At 36.8% G+C, this 13,916-nt stretch overlaps 1 protein-coding gene across 2 annotated transcripts in view; it reads right to left on the bottom strand.

Annotated features, from left to right (window-relative positions):
- Positions 1–436: 436 nt before the first annotated feature.
- LOC140161099 (acid-sensing ion channel 1C-like) overlaps positions 437–13,916 on the bottom strand; it is a 54,467-nt gene continuing 40,987 nt past the window's right edge. For both annotated transcript variants that reach the window (XM_072184491.1, XM_072184490.1), the window contains exons 3-10: positions 13,263–13,518; positions 10,140–10,259; positions 8,131–8,277; positions 5,632–5,771; positions 3,947–4,011; positions 2,758–2,911; positions 1,277–1,368; positions 437–1,013 (exon numbers count right to left, since the gene is read on the bottom strand). In XM_072184491.1, the coding sequence (XP_072040592.1) occupies positions 751–1,013; positions 1,277–1,368; positions 2,758–2,911; positions 3,947–4,011; positions 5,632–5,771; positions 8,131–8,277; positions 10,140–10,259; positions 13,263–13,518 (1,237 nt within the window). In that variant the 3' untranslated portion in view covers positions 437–750. The remainder of the gene's footprint in view (positions 1,014–1,276; positions 1,369–2,757; positions 2,912–3,946; positions 4,012–5,631; positions 5,772–8,130; positions 8,278–10,139; positions 10,260–13,262; positions 13,519–13,916) is intronic.

Here is a 13,916-nt window from a genome sequence, read left to right as displayed (position 1 = left end):
AAACACCGATTGCGTGACTGTTATTAGGCAGCTATTAGTGTTACGTTTAATCCGATCACAATATTAATTTAATGCGTCGAAAACATGGTCTAAGGTTTTTCATAGAAGGAATATTTTGTAATGCTGAAAACTTATTCGTAATGCTGAAATAACAATTTATGCTATTTCAAATTAATTTCAGCACAACAAATTATTTTCTTGACTGATAAATAATCCATTATGTAATGACAAATGAATGAATGATAAATTAATGACGAAATAATATTTATCACAATAATTCGTCAATCGTCATCTGGTATGCATAATTAGTTGTCATTTATTTACAAACGGATTATTTGAGCATTATAAGATATTTCTTGAATGATAAACCTTCCATTTGTTACGCGAAATATTTTTCATAATATTGATAATGTTTTGTGAAGTCGGCGTCGTTAAAAATTTTTTTTTTATGCTGCCATTTAAAATGTACCAATATAATACAAAAATAAAATTACATTAAAGAAGTTTTAATTTCTAGGTCCGCGTGCGGCTCACTTTTACAGAACCTCAATTGTCAACATTTCCATATACCTCCCCTATAAACGCAAATACTTCGAAAACTACTGCTTCATTTATCAAGACCGTATTAATAGGTCTTACATATTATCTGGATGACATGGATCCAAGAGTTCATATTCCAACTTATTTTGCATCAACGTGTAACTAAATCGCACGCACAGAAGGTGCACGGTGACGGTTCATCCTATTATGCTACCTAGGCTTGACATAAATGACGTCGCTATTTTGACGGCCAATATAAAATCTTGGACCTAATTCCATTGAATCATCAATGGCATTACTTCTTCTGGACGATGGTCGTTTGCTAGTTGAAGATGGAAGTGTATTCGACGACTGTCTGTGGTTGCGTTCTGATCTGCAAAGTGATTTTAGTTTATATATTATGTAGTCGATTACCTCTCCAATTGTTAACAGACTCGCTCCCAGAAAAAGGCCAAGATTTCCACCAACATCACCTATAAAGAGCAGGATAGACAAAGGTTAATTTTTTTAAAAATTTACGTAGTATTAAATTAACACAATGTGTGTAAGATTACAAGACATGGTTGTTATCGTCGTCAACATTATTGACATTAGAGCCGTCGTATCATCATTACGACGCGTCATGTCATCATCACCATTACGACGCGTCCTATCACCATCATCATCACCGGCGTCATCATCTTTATTTTATAGCAATGTATTACACAGTTAATTTTAGGGAAGAGTTGACACTTACTTATGAGGCTTGGCAACGTCATGGCTTTTGTCTGATTTACAAGTTGAAAGTTTAATTCTTCGTAGTAAACGTCTACCAGAACTAAATTCTCCCTACAAAAGAAACAGTATCGATGATAGCAATAAATGTTACCAAAATATGCTGTAAAGTCTGACGTATTATACAAATATTACATGCCTATGAGTCGAGTGTGATAGTACAAAATATATCATGAGGTCAAATTTTGACTTTTCTATTTCACGAGGCATTGCAATAATGCCACATCCAGGTTCAATCTCCGGTGGTAGTGACTTTCATGTTATGTTCCATGGATCCAAAACAGATGTAGGGTAGGTGCAGGTAATATGGGACAGCAGGTAATATGGGACACCTGTTTTCATTTTAACAAAAAGTAGCTTAGAGAAGGTAAACACTTTAAGTTGATTTGTTAAGTGTTTAGAGACATCAATTGTGCTTCTAGAAATGCAGTTTTGGAGTCTGTGTATCAAACTCTTGGAAATCAATGCCAAAAAGATTGAAATTGCCCAAAAAATTATGTCGTTTTTTTGGCCTGATATAAAATCAATGACGTCACATTTTATGATTGTGTATCCAAAAACTCTGGTACTGAGGGGGCATTTGTCATTTTTATGATCTTTAGGTGATGGGTTAAGCTTATCAGCAGGTAAAATTCCACTGACAAGTGGCACTTTCCTTTTATAAATGATTATTTTATCTGATTTTCAACTGAATGGGTGCAGGTAATATGGGACACATAGGAAATTGTGTGCATTGTCAATTCGAAAAGCAAAACTATTTTGAAAATTGAATTTTCTTGTAGAAATTTGCATTTAACATTCAAAATCATGTAACAAAAATGTTTTTAGAACAAAAGAGTGATTTTCTGAACTTTTTGATTTTCACCATAGAGATAACACAGTGTCCCATATTACCTGCACATGCAGGTAATATGGGACACTTGACGATGACGTCATTTTGACGTCATAGCGTCCAAACAAACATAAAAACAAGGTAACATTGCCTGTTTTATTAATCTTAAAGGACAGGTTGTTCATCATAACAATCTCTTGTGGGCATATCTTCTTTAGTTTTTATGCAAATAAGCTAAACGTCCTTAATGGTCCCATATTACCTGCAGGTACCCTACTTCTCGTTGAATCACAACATCTTTATTACAAATTAACCAAAACATATTCCACGTAAAAAATGTAGTCCTATAAAATAGTTGGTATAATATGAAGAGCTTCGTTGCAAAATCCCCTACATCCACTTGAGCAATTTTGAGAAAACATCAAAATATCATCACAAAAAGTACTGATATATGGGGCTTTGCAACAGAAGCAGTTTCTGGCGTGATGCTCATCCTATCCAAGCAAAAACTGCTTTTGATGATTTTTTTTATGTGTTCTCAAATTGCTCAAGTGGATGTAAGGGGTTTTACAACAAAGCCCTTCATATACTCATCTGTACCTGGCACTCACCGTTGATAATCTACATCGACGCCATATTTAGACTGCGTATCAACTCCAGCACTCACACTAGGATAGGTAGCATAAGACACAGATGTTCGGAATTCTTCATAATGGCACGGTACAGTACAATCACAACTTCCATTTGAACCACTGGTGAGGTCCTCTTTTGTTAAGCAGTATGTACAAACGAAGACAAAAGACATTAATTGGTACGTTTCGTTTCAGATATGCAGTGTAGTAGCGTCATAGGTAAATATAAAAAATCCCACATAAAAATAGCCAAAAAAACGGCTTGTGTCACCCCCCCCCCATCAGACCCGGTGCACCCCGGTCCCATATTATGACCCACGATACGCCACTGTATGAACCTTAATGCCATAAACCTTAATTTATGTTATATTACATAACATTACATAACATGATGAATGTTCAAGATTGTTTGCTGAATTCTTCTTGTTTTCATCGACGTTGCAATTCGCCAGCGATAATTCCCTGGTAACTGGATCACGCACCTTTTGGAATTGATAGTACATGTCACAGACTTTGTGTTGCGATCATTTCGATCATGATTCAGGACTCAAAAGCGCGATCTAGTCGGTTGAGTGATAATCGGATTACACGTAACACTTCGCTGGCGAATACTTTTGGCCCGTGTGTGAAGCTGACTTATTTTGTCGGTTTACACGTAGTTGATCCCAATGGTTGTATTCGCCGTCGAAGTGACTTCGTAGTTAATTGGATTAACTACAATAGCAATAGGTGAATACAATTTGGGCTATATTGCCCTGCACTACAACATTCACAGGGTACCGATGCATTGAACAATTGAGGTCAAAGAAAGGCTGATCACTCGCACCTGTAAGATTAGTATCTTTGAAAAGAGCGGTATTGTATATCTATGTTTGCTAACATACACAGGTGATTAGTGCAATCTGCTTGTAGTGCAGGGCGATCTATTCAAAAATTGTATTCATCTATTGCTATGGTAGTTAATCCGATTATGACGTCACTTCAACGGCGAATTTAGATGGACTAGGAAACGAGGCCTGAAGGTTTGCATCGTGCACTACCAACTCCCGCATTTATATATAATTTGATGTGATTCCAGAGTTCCAATAATAATTGGTTGTGACATCTAATTGACATTACGCGTTACACCGTTCACGTATACGAAAACCTAAATCTCGTCTATACTTACGTAGCACTTGTGACACACACGTCGTTGATTCATAAGGAGAGCACACGGGGAAATTTCCCGGATATCTGGAAACGGTTGACATTAAATTATCATTATTTTAAATCATGCTTTAAATATTTAGATCTATGCATAGTTTCTGTGAAGTTCCCGGATGACGACACAATATTCTAAAAATATTGTATCGTCATCCGGGTATTTGAAGTACCATACACGATCGCTGTATCCCAACACGATATACAGCAACTATTGGGTTATTGAAGAATTAAATGAAGAACAATTTGTGGAAATGAATTCCTCGGTTAAAACTCATGAAAACAATGCACGTAAAATGTCTGAATTTGGGGAAAAGAACGGGGGAAATCGAGTAACATATAAGTAAGGTAAGGCCTAAAAAAATTGTTTGATTGGCCTAACATAAAAAAAATAAATGTAGGTAGGGATTTTTTTTTATTTATAAGTATATTCTAGGACATTCTCTGTGATAAAAAGTTACCAATGCAACTTTTAAAGCTGCAAAGTACGTTTGACAAAGGCCTTGGATCTTTTTTATTTCTTTTAAAAAAATGTTTTCTTTCCTTTTTTTTTTTTTTTATTAATTAATTAATTTTTTGGCAAAAATAAAAGAAAAAAGTCTAGGGTGGGACCTAATTTTAGGGTAGGTCGGGTTACGCCAATCAAACAATATTTTAGGTTACGCTTATATTATTGGTTAGATCAGTGGCTATTTATTGTATACAAAACCGTGGCATAATGTAGCATTAGAGTCCGATGCTCTATCCCCGAGTGCTCTATGCACTCCAAAAATAGTATCCGCAGAGTACGATACATTTTAGTATTCGCTGTCGTAGTGCACGTTAGAATATGGCCGTTAGGGATAGGGCTGATAAATGAGATGTTTAAAGGGTCCCGCACTGCTTCTATGTGCCCCCCGAGGCTCTTACTACGCCCTGTGCTCTCTAAATTTTAAATACAGTGTGTTAAGAAAATAAGTTCAGTCACTTTTCATTTTTTTTGCACATTTTACGTGTCCCATAGACTAGACCAAATTCAAATGAATTAAAGATGCAATTGCATAAAACTCTATAGGGACATAATTAATTAATTAATTAATTAATTAATCAAAAAATATACTGACGTACCTGCAGGTGTGAGAATTAAAGATATTATAAAGAGTGAAACAAAAATAGCTACCATTTAGATTTGTTTCTGTATTTCAAAAAGTATTTCTTCAATTGAAAATATCTTGGCATGCATCAGCAGACTCAAAGACGCCGATGTCATACCTGTAGTTGACTTCACGCTTGAATGAGCACAGAGTTCACTCATTAAAAAGTTGCAAAAAGTTAATATCAAATACTCGATGCACTATTTCCTGATACGCGGGTGCTCGATTATATAATCCAAGTGTACTGGCTAGTAATATAATGGTTGCTCGATTAAAATCATATGGAGGTTATACCGAGGACTGGCCTGACATAGCAATTGAAATATTTTTTGCTTTTTTAGCATTTCACTAACTTAGGTTTGCCATTTCAGATAGTTTTGGAGCCACACACCCAAAGCCTGGGCATTTTCTACACAGGAAATATTTTGAAACAAAGCCCGCTGTAAAGGTCAGGTTTGGAATTGTTATATTTTTACTTAAATCTCCCAGAATGCCAGAGGCAAATAATCGTAAACATTACCTTACGGGTTTGCAATTACAGGCTTGAATAATATACTGCAATCTGCATTCAATGAAGCACCCACTTAGTGTGTAAGGCTCGTAATAATCCAGAATCTTGCTCTTGTTGCATTTACCATGTGGAGGGATCAAATTGTCGTACTGCAGAGGAAAATACAAGGAGGTGAAAGCAGGGTTTTATTTATCATGATTGTGATTGCGCTATAAAACATGAAAATTAAAATGAACTATAAAATAGGCTTCACAATTTTCTCCATGACTCTGATGACCATTGCAACGTTAGGCCGTTTTTTTAGACGTCAGAATATCCCAGGAAAACTTTCTTAAGATCACTTCCAAGACCTTTTGCATAGGCTTTTCAACATTGGGGGGGGCTGAAACTCGAAAAAAAATATTGTGGGGCCAGACTGGGGGTGCGGGAGGAGGATCAGAAAATTTTTCAAAATATAGGTCACAAAGACCCCTTTTCCCTCTATTTTATCACAATTGTTTAAGTTACTGTCCGTTTTTCCTATTCAGTGCACACACAGCGCTCCAAATGATGATTGACCTCTAGCTCACACACTGTACTGTAGGTATAGGCAATAGACTAGTTAGTGGGCTGGTGGGAAAACCCTTAACCCATTAATAGCCATAGAGGCTCACATGTGGTATAATGTTCATCCTTAACATACTACAATTTGAAGTAAAAAATGTCACGGGAAAGCTGTTGTCGAGCTGTTTTTCCGAAGAGAGTCTTCCAAAATTTCATAACAGTCGGACGTGTAATTTCAATGGCAAATTGTGCTCAACAGCTAACTCGCGATAGCTCCAACTTCGAACGAGCACCATCGTGTGATCGGTTTGATCAATTTTCGCCATAGAAGCTGTAAATAAACTTCAATTCTTTCCCTCTATGGTCATCTAAAAATGATTAAAATGCGATTTTGGGAAGATTGTTGTCGAGCCCTCCCAAATATGGAGTTCTGACTGCCCGATAGGGAGCTAAAAATGGAAAAACTTTTTCCAAACCGTGTTAAGTCTAAAACCACATGTTTCTCATTTACTTGTGTGATACGATCACAATAACTGTGACAAGTTTGACATGAGTTGTACCATCAACATGGCTGGATAACAATAAGCAGACTATTGTTCTCATTTCGGAAACACTGAGGCCACGCTCAGTATTGTTACTCTACGTTTGCTTTGTAATGGTGCATCCAACTGAAATTATAATAGGGCCTACCTATTTCATCACAGTACATTGCAATATTGCACAGGTAAATCAGAAACATATGTTTATGGATCTAACCAGGGATATGAGACACATCCCTGATTTAACATAGTTGAGCTGTTTTTAATGAGGTTTATCTTGGTTTAATGGGGTTTAAGTCCTGCAAAGGTCGTGGTGAATTCTGCTGTAGACATGACTGCATAATATGGGCACTCGATGCAGCACATCGGAACGAAGCTGAGTGTATTTGAATAAACTTTCCTATGTTTAGCAAATATCTACCTGTGCAAAAATTATATCTATCTGTGCAAATTCTGACAAATGGTCCCAGAACACACTTAGATTGCAATGGCCAAAATCAAATGTTTTGAAGTAAAAAAAATCCCAAGAGTCTGTGATCTAATTCATGAATTGGAGAGTAAAATTTGCAGGATGGGCTAGCTACAACCCTGATAAGGACTACTCACAAAATTATTCCCAAAATTACTAATATCGTTTGCAACTGGGTTTTGAAACTCGAGTATGTGATTTATGCGACGTCTCTGAAATATCAGTTCGGGGGCACTCGTAATTCACGGACGTCTCTGATTTAAAAGATGGGTCAGTGATTTCACATACGGGAGTCTGTGATATCACATACGTCGAGCTTTGTAGACAGCTGGGCACTCGATGCAGCACATCGGAACGAAGCTGAGTGTATTAGAATAAGCTTTCCTATGTTTAGTAAATATCTACCTGTGCACAAATTATATCTATCTGTGCAAATTCTGACAAATGGTCCCATAACACACTTAGATAGCAATGGCCAAAATCAAATGTTTTGAAGTAAAAAATCCCAAGAGTACCCGAGCCTGCGCTCTAATTCATGAATTGGATAGTAAAATATTAGCAGGCACTCAACTTGGGCTAGCTACAACCCTTTAAAGACCTACTCACACGCTTCAAGAGTATTTGATATCAGAGACGTCCTTGATTTATGAGTGGTCCCGAACTGATACCTACGACTACACACTTGCTTGTGGCAGATTCGGTTGTTTCACTGAGGATATCAATCATCCAATTTGTTTTGTTTTATATGTCGACAGATAAAAAAACCCCATTACAATACAGTGGTCTACATGGTCTACATGTCTACGGGGCAGTGAAATACCACAGATATCTGTGCAAATACACATAATTATGCGTAACTCGCAATGTCAGAATCGATTAACTTTATTGGCAATACGCCCTTTTTCATGGATAGCTATTGGACCATATCATATACCGCTTTAATCATTCATTACTTACTTCAACCTTCCTAACACCAACAAATGAATGGAATCCAGGTGGCAGTGCGATTCCATAAGAATCCATTAGTGGCGGGTCACTCTGGTCGTGGACAAGTATCTTCAGTCCAGCTTCAGGATTACCAGTGTCACTTTCTGAATATTCAAACTATAAAGAAGCATGATATAAATATTGAACACATGTTCATTTGGATGTGTTATGGTAGCACCATTAAATAATTGCCTAATTGAAATACATGTAAAAATGACAGTTTTCTTTGCTTGTTTTGAGGCATTTTCTCAAGACTCCAAACCTGTTTCTGTCCACTCTTTAATTCGCGGACCTATTTTCTCGATGATTATAAAAATGCGACTTTTGTGGCGATTCAAATTCATGCATAGGCTTCACACTTTTATTTAAGCTATAATTTGCTCCCCTCTCTGATTATTATTCCGAATAGCAGCCCACAATACCTCAAAAAGATTTTTTTTACCGTAGGGTGCACCACTAATAGCGCATCAAGAGTACCAACTCCTCCACGTTTGAGTATCGCTCATGGAAGGCAAACAGTGTACCTCGGATAATTTCGTTTTGCACTATAAAAAAAAAAGCTTTATGCTTTAATGTACTAGTCCTAATGTCAACATTATTTCTATACAATTTCTATATAATTTCACATCAGATTAGATCATTGCAAATTTCGATAAATTATTATTTTTATTGGACAATTATAAATTAGGCAGCTGATCGAAGGAGCGGGATTAGGAGGTCTGAACTGAAATAAGCCTATCACGAAATGTGAAAGTGCTCTCTGGTCCCGACTAGGATTTTGGTTTATTTCAGTGGCGTAGCCAGGTTTTTGGAACAGCCGGACTATGAACGTACTTTTTCAAGCATGTCATATTGATATTGAATGCGGATTGCGTGTCCCTGAAAGAACTATATCATTGGGAACTGATTTTTTTTTTTTTTTTGGGGGTATTGTAACGCATTAAAGGGGCATTTCGTGATCCACAGCCTCATCCCCCCACTTTTCCCAAAAAAAGTTGAGATTTTTACACCACTGGATACCTCGGGCTACATAATATTTATGTACCAAATATTTCTTGCAGATTAATTCGTTTAGCAATAATATCGCCAAATTTGAATTTCGTTCTGGTGCACCAGAACGAAATTACAACACATTGTCTATGGAGCAGTGTAATACACATAATCATGCATAACTCGCAAACGCAAAATCGGAATCAACTGAAATTTTGGAAATAAGCTTTTTTCGTGGATATCTACTGAAAAATGTCATAAAAAGAGGATGCTAGGATCACGAAATCCACCTTTAACCAAACATAACTAAATAACTTATATGGTTGAGGAATATATCAGCTATCACATACTTTTAAACCACTATTAAATCAAGTGATACTCCTATTGTATTGTCAAATGACATGTGTTGCATATATATTACAGCAAATGAGCCGTAAATGTCAATTGTATTCTGAGTTACAGTGTAAAATGGGCATGAAGGTCGTATTCATAGGTACCTATTTGTACGTTGTCATTTAATGAGATACACGTAGCACCAAATTGAAATACCTATGAATATGACCTTCATGCCCATTTTACACTGCATTTACGGCTATTCGTGCTGTATCACATATTTGTAATGTGATTTCAAACTGTTTTATAGTGAAAATTTTCAATTTTTTTCAACTGGAAAGGATTTGTCCCTAATTTGGGACGGCAAAACATTGAAAAACAATGAAAACCAATCCTTTCTACTTAAAATTCAATCGAAAAAGATTTGCCCCTAACTTTAATCACTAAAAGATTGTAAAAGATTGAGAAACACTCCTTTTGATTGAAAAAAAAGTTGAAAATTTCAAATCACCCGACTGAATATACAGTAGAAAACGATTTGTCCCTAATTTGGGACGGCGAGATTGAAAATTCAATCTTTTTGATTGAATTGTTCAAATGGGCAATTTAAGAGAGTAGTCCAGCAGCGGGCAATTTAAGAGAGTAAAATGAATTACCTGTTGAATATCAATCACAAGTTTCAACCCATTTCCCGCTCCAGGCTGGTCGTTTAGTAGAGGCGTGTCACCATTAAATGTATAACAGTTGCCGTATGATGTAAAAACATGCGTAAAATTCTACGGAAACAAATTGAAAAATAGTAAAACAATCACGCTGTAAGATAACGAAGTAGTAACATTATTTCAGGGGAGGAGGTTCCTACCTTTACTTGGTTTGCTACCAGCCAGTTAGGCAGGGGACCGATACAATTACCATGATTACCTGCCGGACAGGAACTTTTATCTGCCGGACATAGAGTCCTATAATGACCAGGCTAGATTGCCACTACAAGCCAGCCAAACATGCCATTTTGCAATTTACCAGCCTGACTTGCAAAGTTACCAGCCATTGGTGATACATATTTTGCACTCCCATTCATAGGCAATTCAACAACTCCTCCTATATCTTTGTACAGGAGCCAACCGTTGTTAATCCATGATGAATCCACACTTTTACTGTAGAGTATACGCGAACGCGAGCGAGACTACGCGTTACGCGAGAGCGCGTAAAATTCGTCATGTCTGGAACTTTTGTGCGTGTGCAAGCTTGCAAGTTGATTTTAGTGGCTAAACATTGCTGTTTTACGGGCCGTTTTATTCTGTAGGCCATAGTTTTATTGCTGATATCGACAGAGAAATCATCGAGGTTTTTGTAAAGATGAGTGGCAATGATTAACTGACATTCCTCGTGAAATAATCGTGAATTATACGATCTTTAGCTTCTTTCGTTGTTGAAAGGATTCAATCATGTTTCACCGTTGTTCATCACCGTTTAACAACTGCGTGGTTTACTTCGCTCGGGCGAAGTAAACCACGCAGACGACGCGGCCGCATCGTTGTTAAACGATGATGAACAACGGTGAAACATGATTGAATCCCTAAGTGAGAGCTAATTGGAGATTGTGACCCCTTAAGGCGGGTTGGAGCCGCCTCAGGCCATATTTTTCCAGTTTTGGTAATTTTGTTTAAATAATAAAAAAGCTTATTTCTGCAGTTATACATTTATCTTATACGAAATGGGGCAATGAAGCCACTGGTCACATTTCCATGGAATTGCCTAGTGTATTGCAACTTGTACTTCTACAATTATAAATCGTGAGCATAATTATTTCCATTTTTAGGACGAGATCAGAGTGGGCGATATAAGCATATGAGATCAGCTGGAGTATTATAATATAATGTGGGAGTAACTTTGCATCAGTGGCGTAGATTTCTTTTTGACATGGGGGGGGGGTTTGTAAGTATAGTGAATTCAACACCCTTTGGCGACAGAATAAGTTGATGGTACAAATGCGCGCAAAGCGGGTGAAGAATTTTGCTATTTTGAAGCTAAACTGATGAAATGTGGTGCAAAAAAGAATAAAGGCGCGCGAAGTGCGCAAAAATTTTCACTTTTGGGGCAAAATGGGCAAATATGAGGTTAATTTGGTCAGAAACCCATATTCAGGCGTCAACATTGGGGAGGGCCGGAGGGGGATGATTGTATGGACCATCCCCCTGGCAAGATAGATAGATAGATAGATTTATTATTATCTTTTCACTCATTACATGATACAAGAATAATACATAAGAATAATACATTATAAAGATATAAAGAATAATACATATATATAATAAACTATGGAAATGCATAATACAACGACGAGTGAAGGAATTACAGTTGAGGCCCAGAGGCCTGTAGCTCTGTAACCCCTTGATACAGGTATATGGCATTTATTTGACATGGCAGCCGGTTGGTAGACAACAAAAATGCCGAGCCCAAACAACCAGCTGTCATGTCCATCAATGGCATATCCTATGTTAACATTTAAGGAAAAACAAACAAAAAAACAAACAAAATCAAAATGCACATATCAAAATGGTTATTGAAAGTAAATTGATGAAATTAGTGACCAAAATATTGAAAAGGTACACATGATTGAAAGACTTTATGTATTGCTAAAAAGCAATTAAGAATAGCTTTGCATAAGATGTTGTTTCCATTTGACTTCGAACGATATCCAGAAGCGGGGTTATGGTTTGTTGAACTCTGTTCCTTCAACAAAATTGTACCTTTTTTCGGTTCTACATGTGTCTCTTTTTCCACACTTCTGGTAATAAATACCAAACAGTTATAATTGGCGGTCATTTCAAATCATCCCCAAGTCAACGAGGTTCAGGAATGTCCTCTCATTGTTAATTGTTTGTTATACATACCTAGACAAAATAAAATGCTTTGTAATCCACCACTTGAACAGGATTTAGCCAAAGCAAACAAAGACAAGAACTATTTAAAGATTCTATAGAAATAGGTAGAAGCTTATTATCCTCTTCAACAATAGGATGTTTGATGAGATACTTGTCGCAACGAATTTAGATACCTATGAATACGACCTTCACGCACATTTTACACTGTAATTCAGTATACAATTTGCCGATTTGGCTCTATCGTAGTGTCCAGTCACAAATTATTTGTATGGTCCTAAGGATCACAACAATTGATTTTCTATGTCCCCAATTCCTGACACAATAATGTGTGCGGTGAATATTTGACTTTCACCGCGCAGAATAGATCTATATGGCGCACGTAATTGGTCGATTCGATTCCCCTTCCCACAGACAGTACCCAGGGCACGTTCCCTCCCTTTCCCCCAGCAACTCACATGGTTAAAAAACCACTAGTTCATCCTTTCAGTATGTTTATGTCACATGTAACCCAACAGGTGGTAAAGAAGGCTTTTAGTACAGTGTGCTATTATATTCAGCAAGTTGGAGGTTTCTCTTCTCTTGCATGCCGGGTTGATATTCTCGCTCTAATGATTAACTAAGTCAACGTATAAATTCAATCCGAGCATTAAATTAAATGTCATGTTAGTTGAAAAAGCTATTTGCTAATGGTTTCAATCTATTGTTAATGTAAAGGTGCATTAGGTCTACACTATACCGCGCATATGTTACAGTTCACACGCAATTCAAAAGTCACGAAGTGTTCATTTGTTAAAAGTTAAAATTGCTGAAATTGTGAAGAGTAGGTCACATGGCCTGGTTGCAGTTTCGTGCAGCTGTTGTTATTAAAAATAAAAGCTAAAATGAAATACCTACACTTGGATAACATTTACGGCCTCTCCATTGACAATCCAATAAAGTCTCGTTATCCAACTGAAAACCAGCTCTCAATGTAAACTCCGTGTAATTAAAGGTTCCAGTAAGATTGGCAAATGTCTCATAATAATCGAACGATGACCCATACCACGAAAACGATTCTAAATCCGTATAACTGCCATAGTCATAATCCTCGGCGTATAATATGTAGATTAGAAAGTTTGCATCTGCTTCGGTGATTTGTGAAAGGCGAAATCTGAAATAAATTACACATATAAAATTATTAAGAAACTGGTGCGTATTTTTTTACAAAATCGTCAGCCTACAACGCTAATTGCCTAAGTCATTTTTTTTTGTAATTTTGAGAACAAAGTACAAAATGTGGTTCAAGCATGCATCAGTTACGTAATCACTCTAATTTTGGATTATCTACTTATTTTGGATTATTCCCTTTCATTTGTGTCATTGTGATTATTTTGTTCCTGTGCAAATATTGGTGAATAAATATGTTTAAATGCATGCTTGAACCATATTCTGTACTACTACTTTGTTCTCAAAATTACAAAAAATGACTTAGGCAATTAGCGTAGTAGGCTGACGAAATGCTACTGTAAATCCAAGTAGTTAGGATTTCTGCAACACATTTATCACACT

The sequence above is a fragment of the Amphiura filiformis genome, chromosome 9 (assembly GCF_039555335.1).
Source record: "Amphiura filiformis chromosome 9, Afil_fr2py, whole genome shotgun sequence".
NCBI lineage: Eukaryota > Metazoa > Echinodermata > Ophiuroidea > Amphilepidida > Amphiuridae > Amphiura > Amphiura filiformis.
This window is presented reverse-complemented; position numbering and strand designations above follow the sequence as displayed.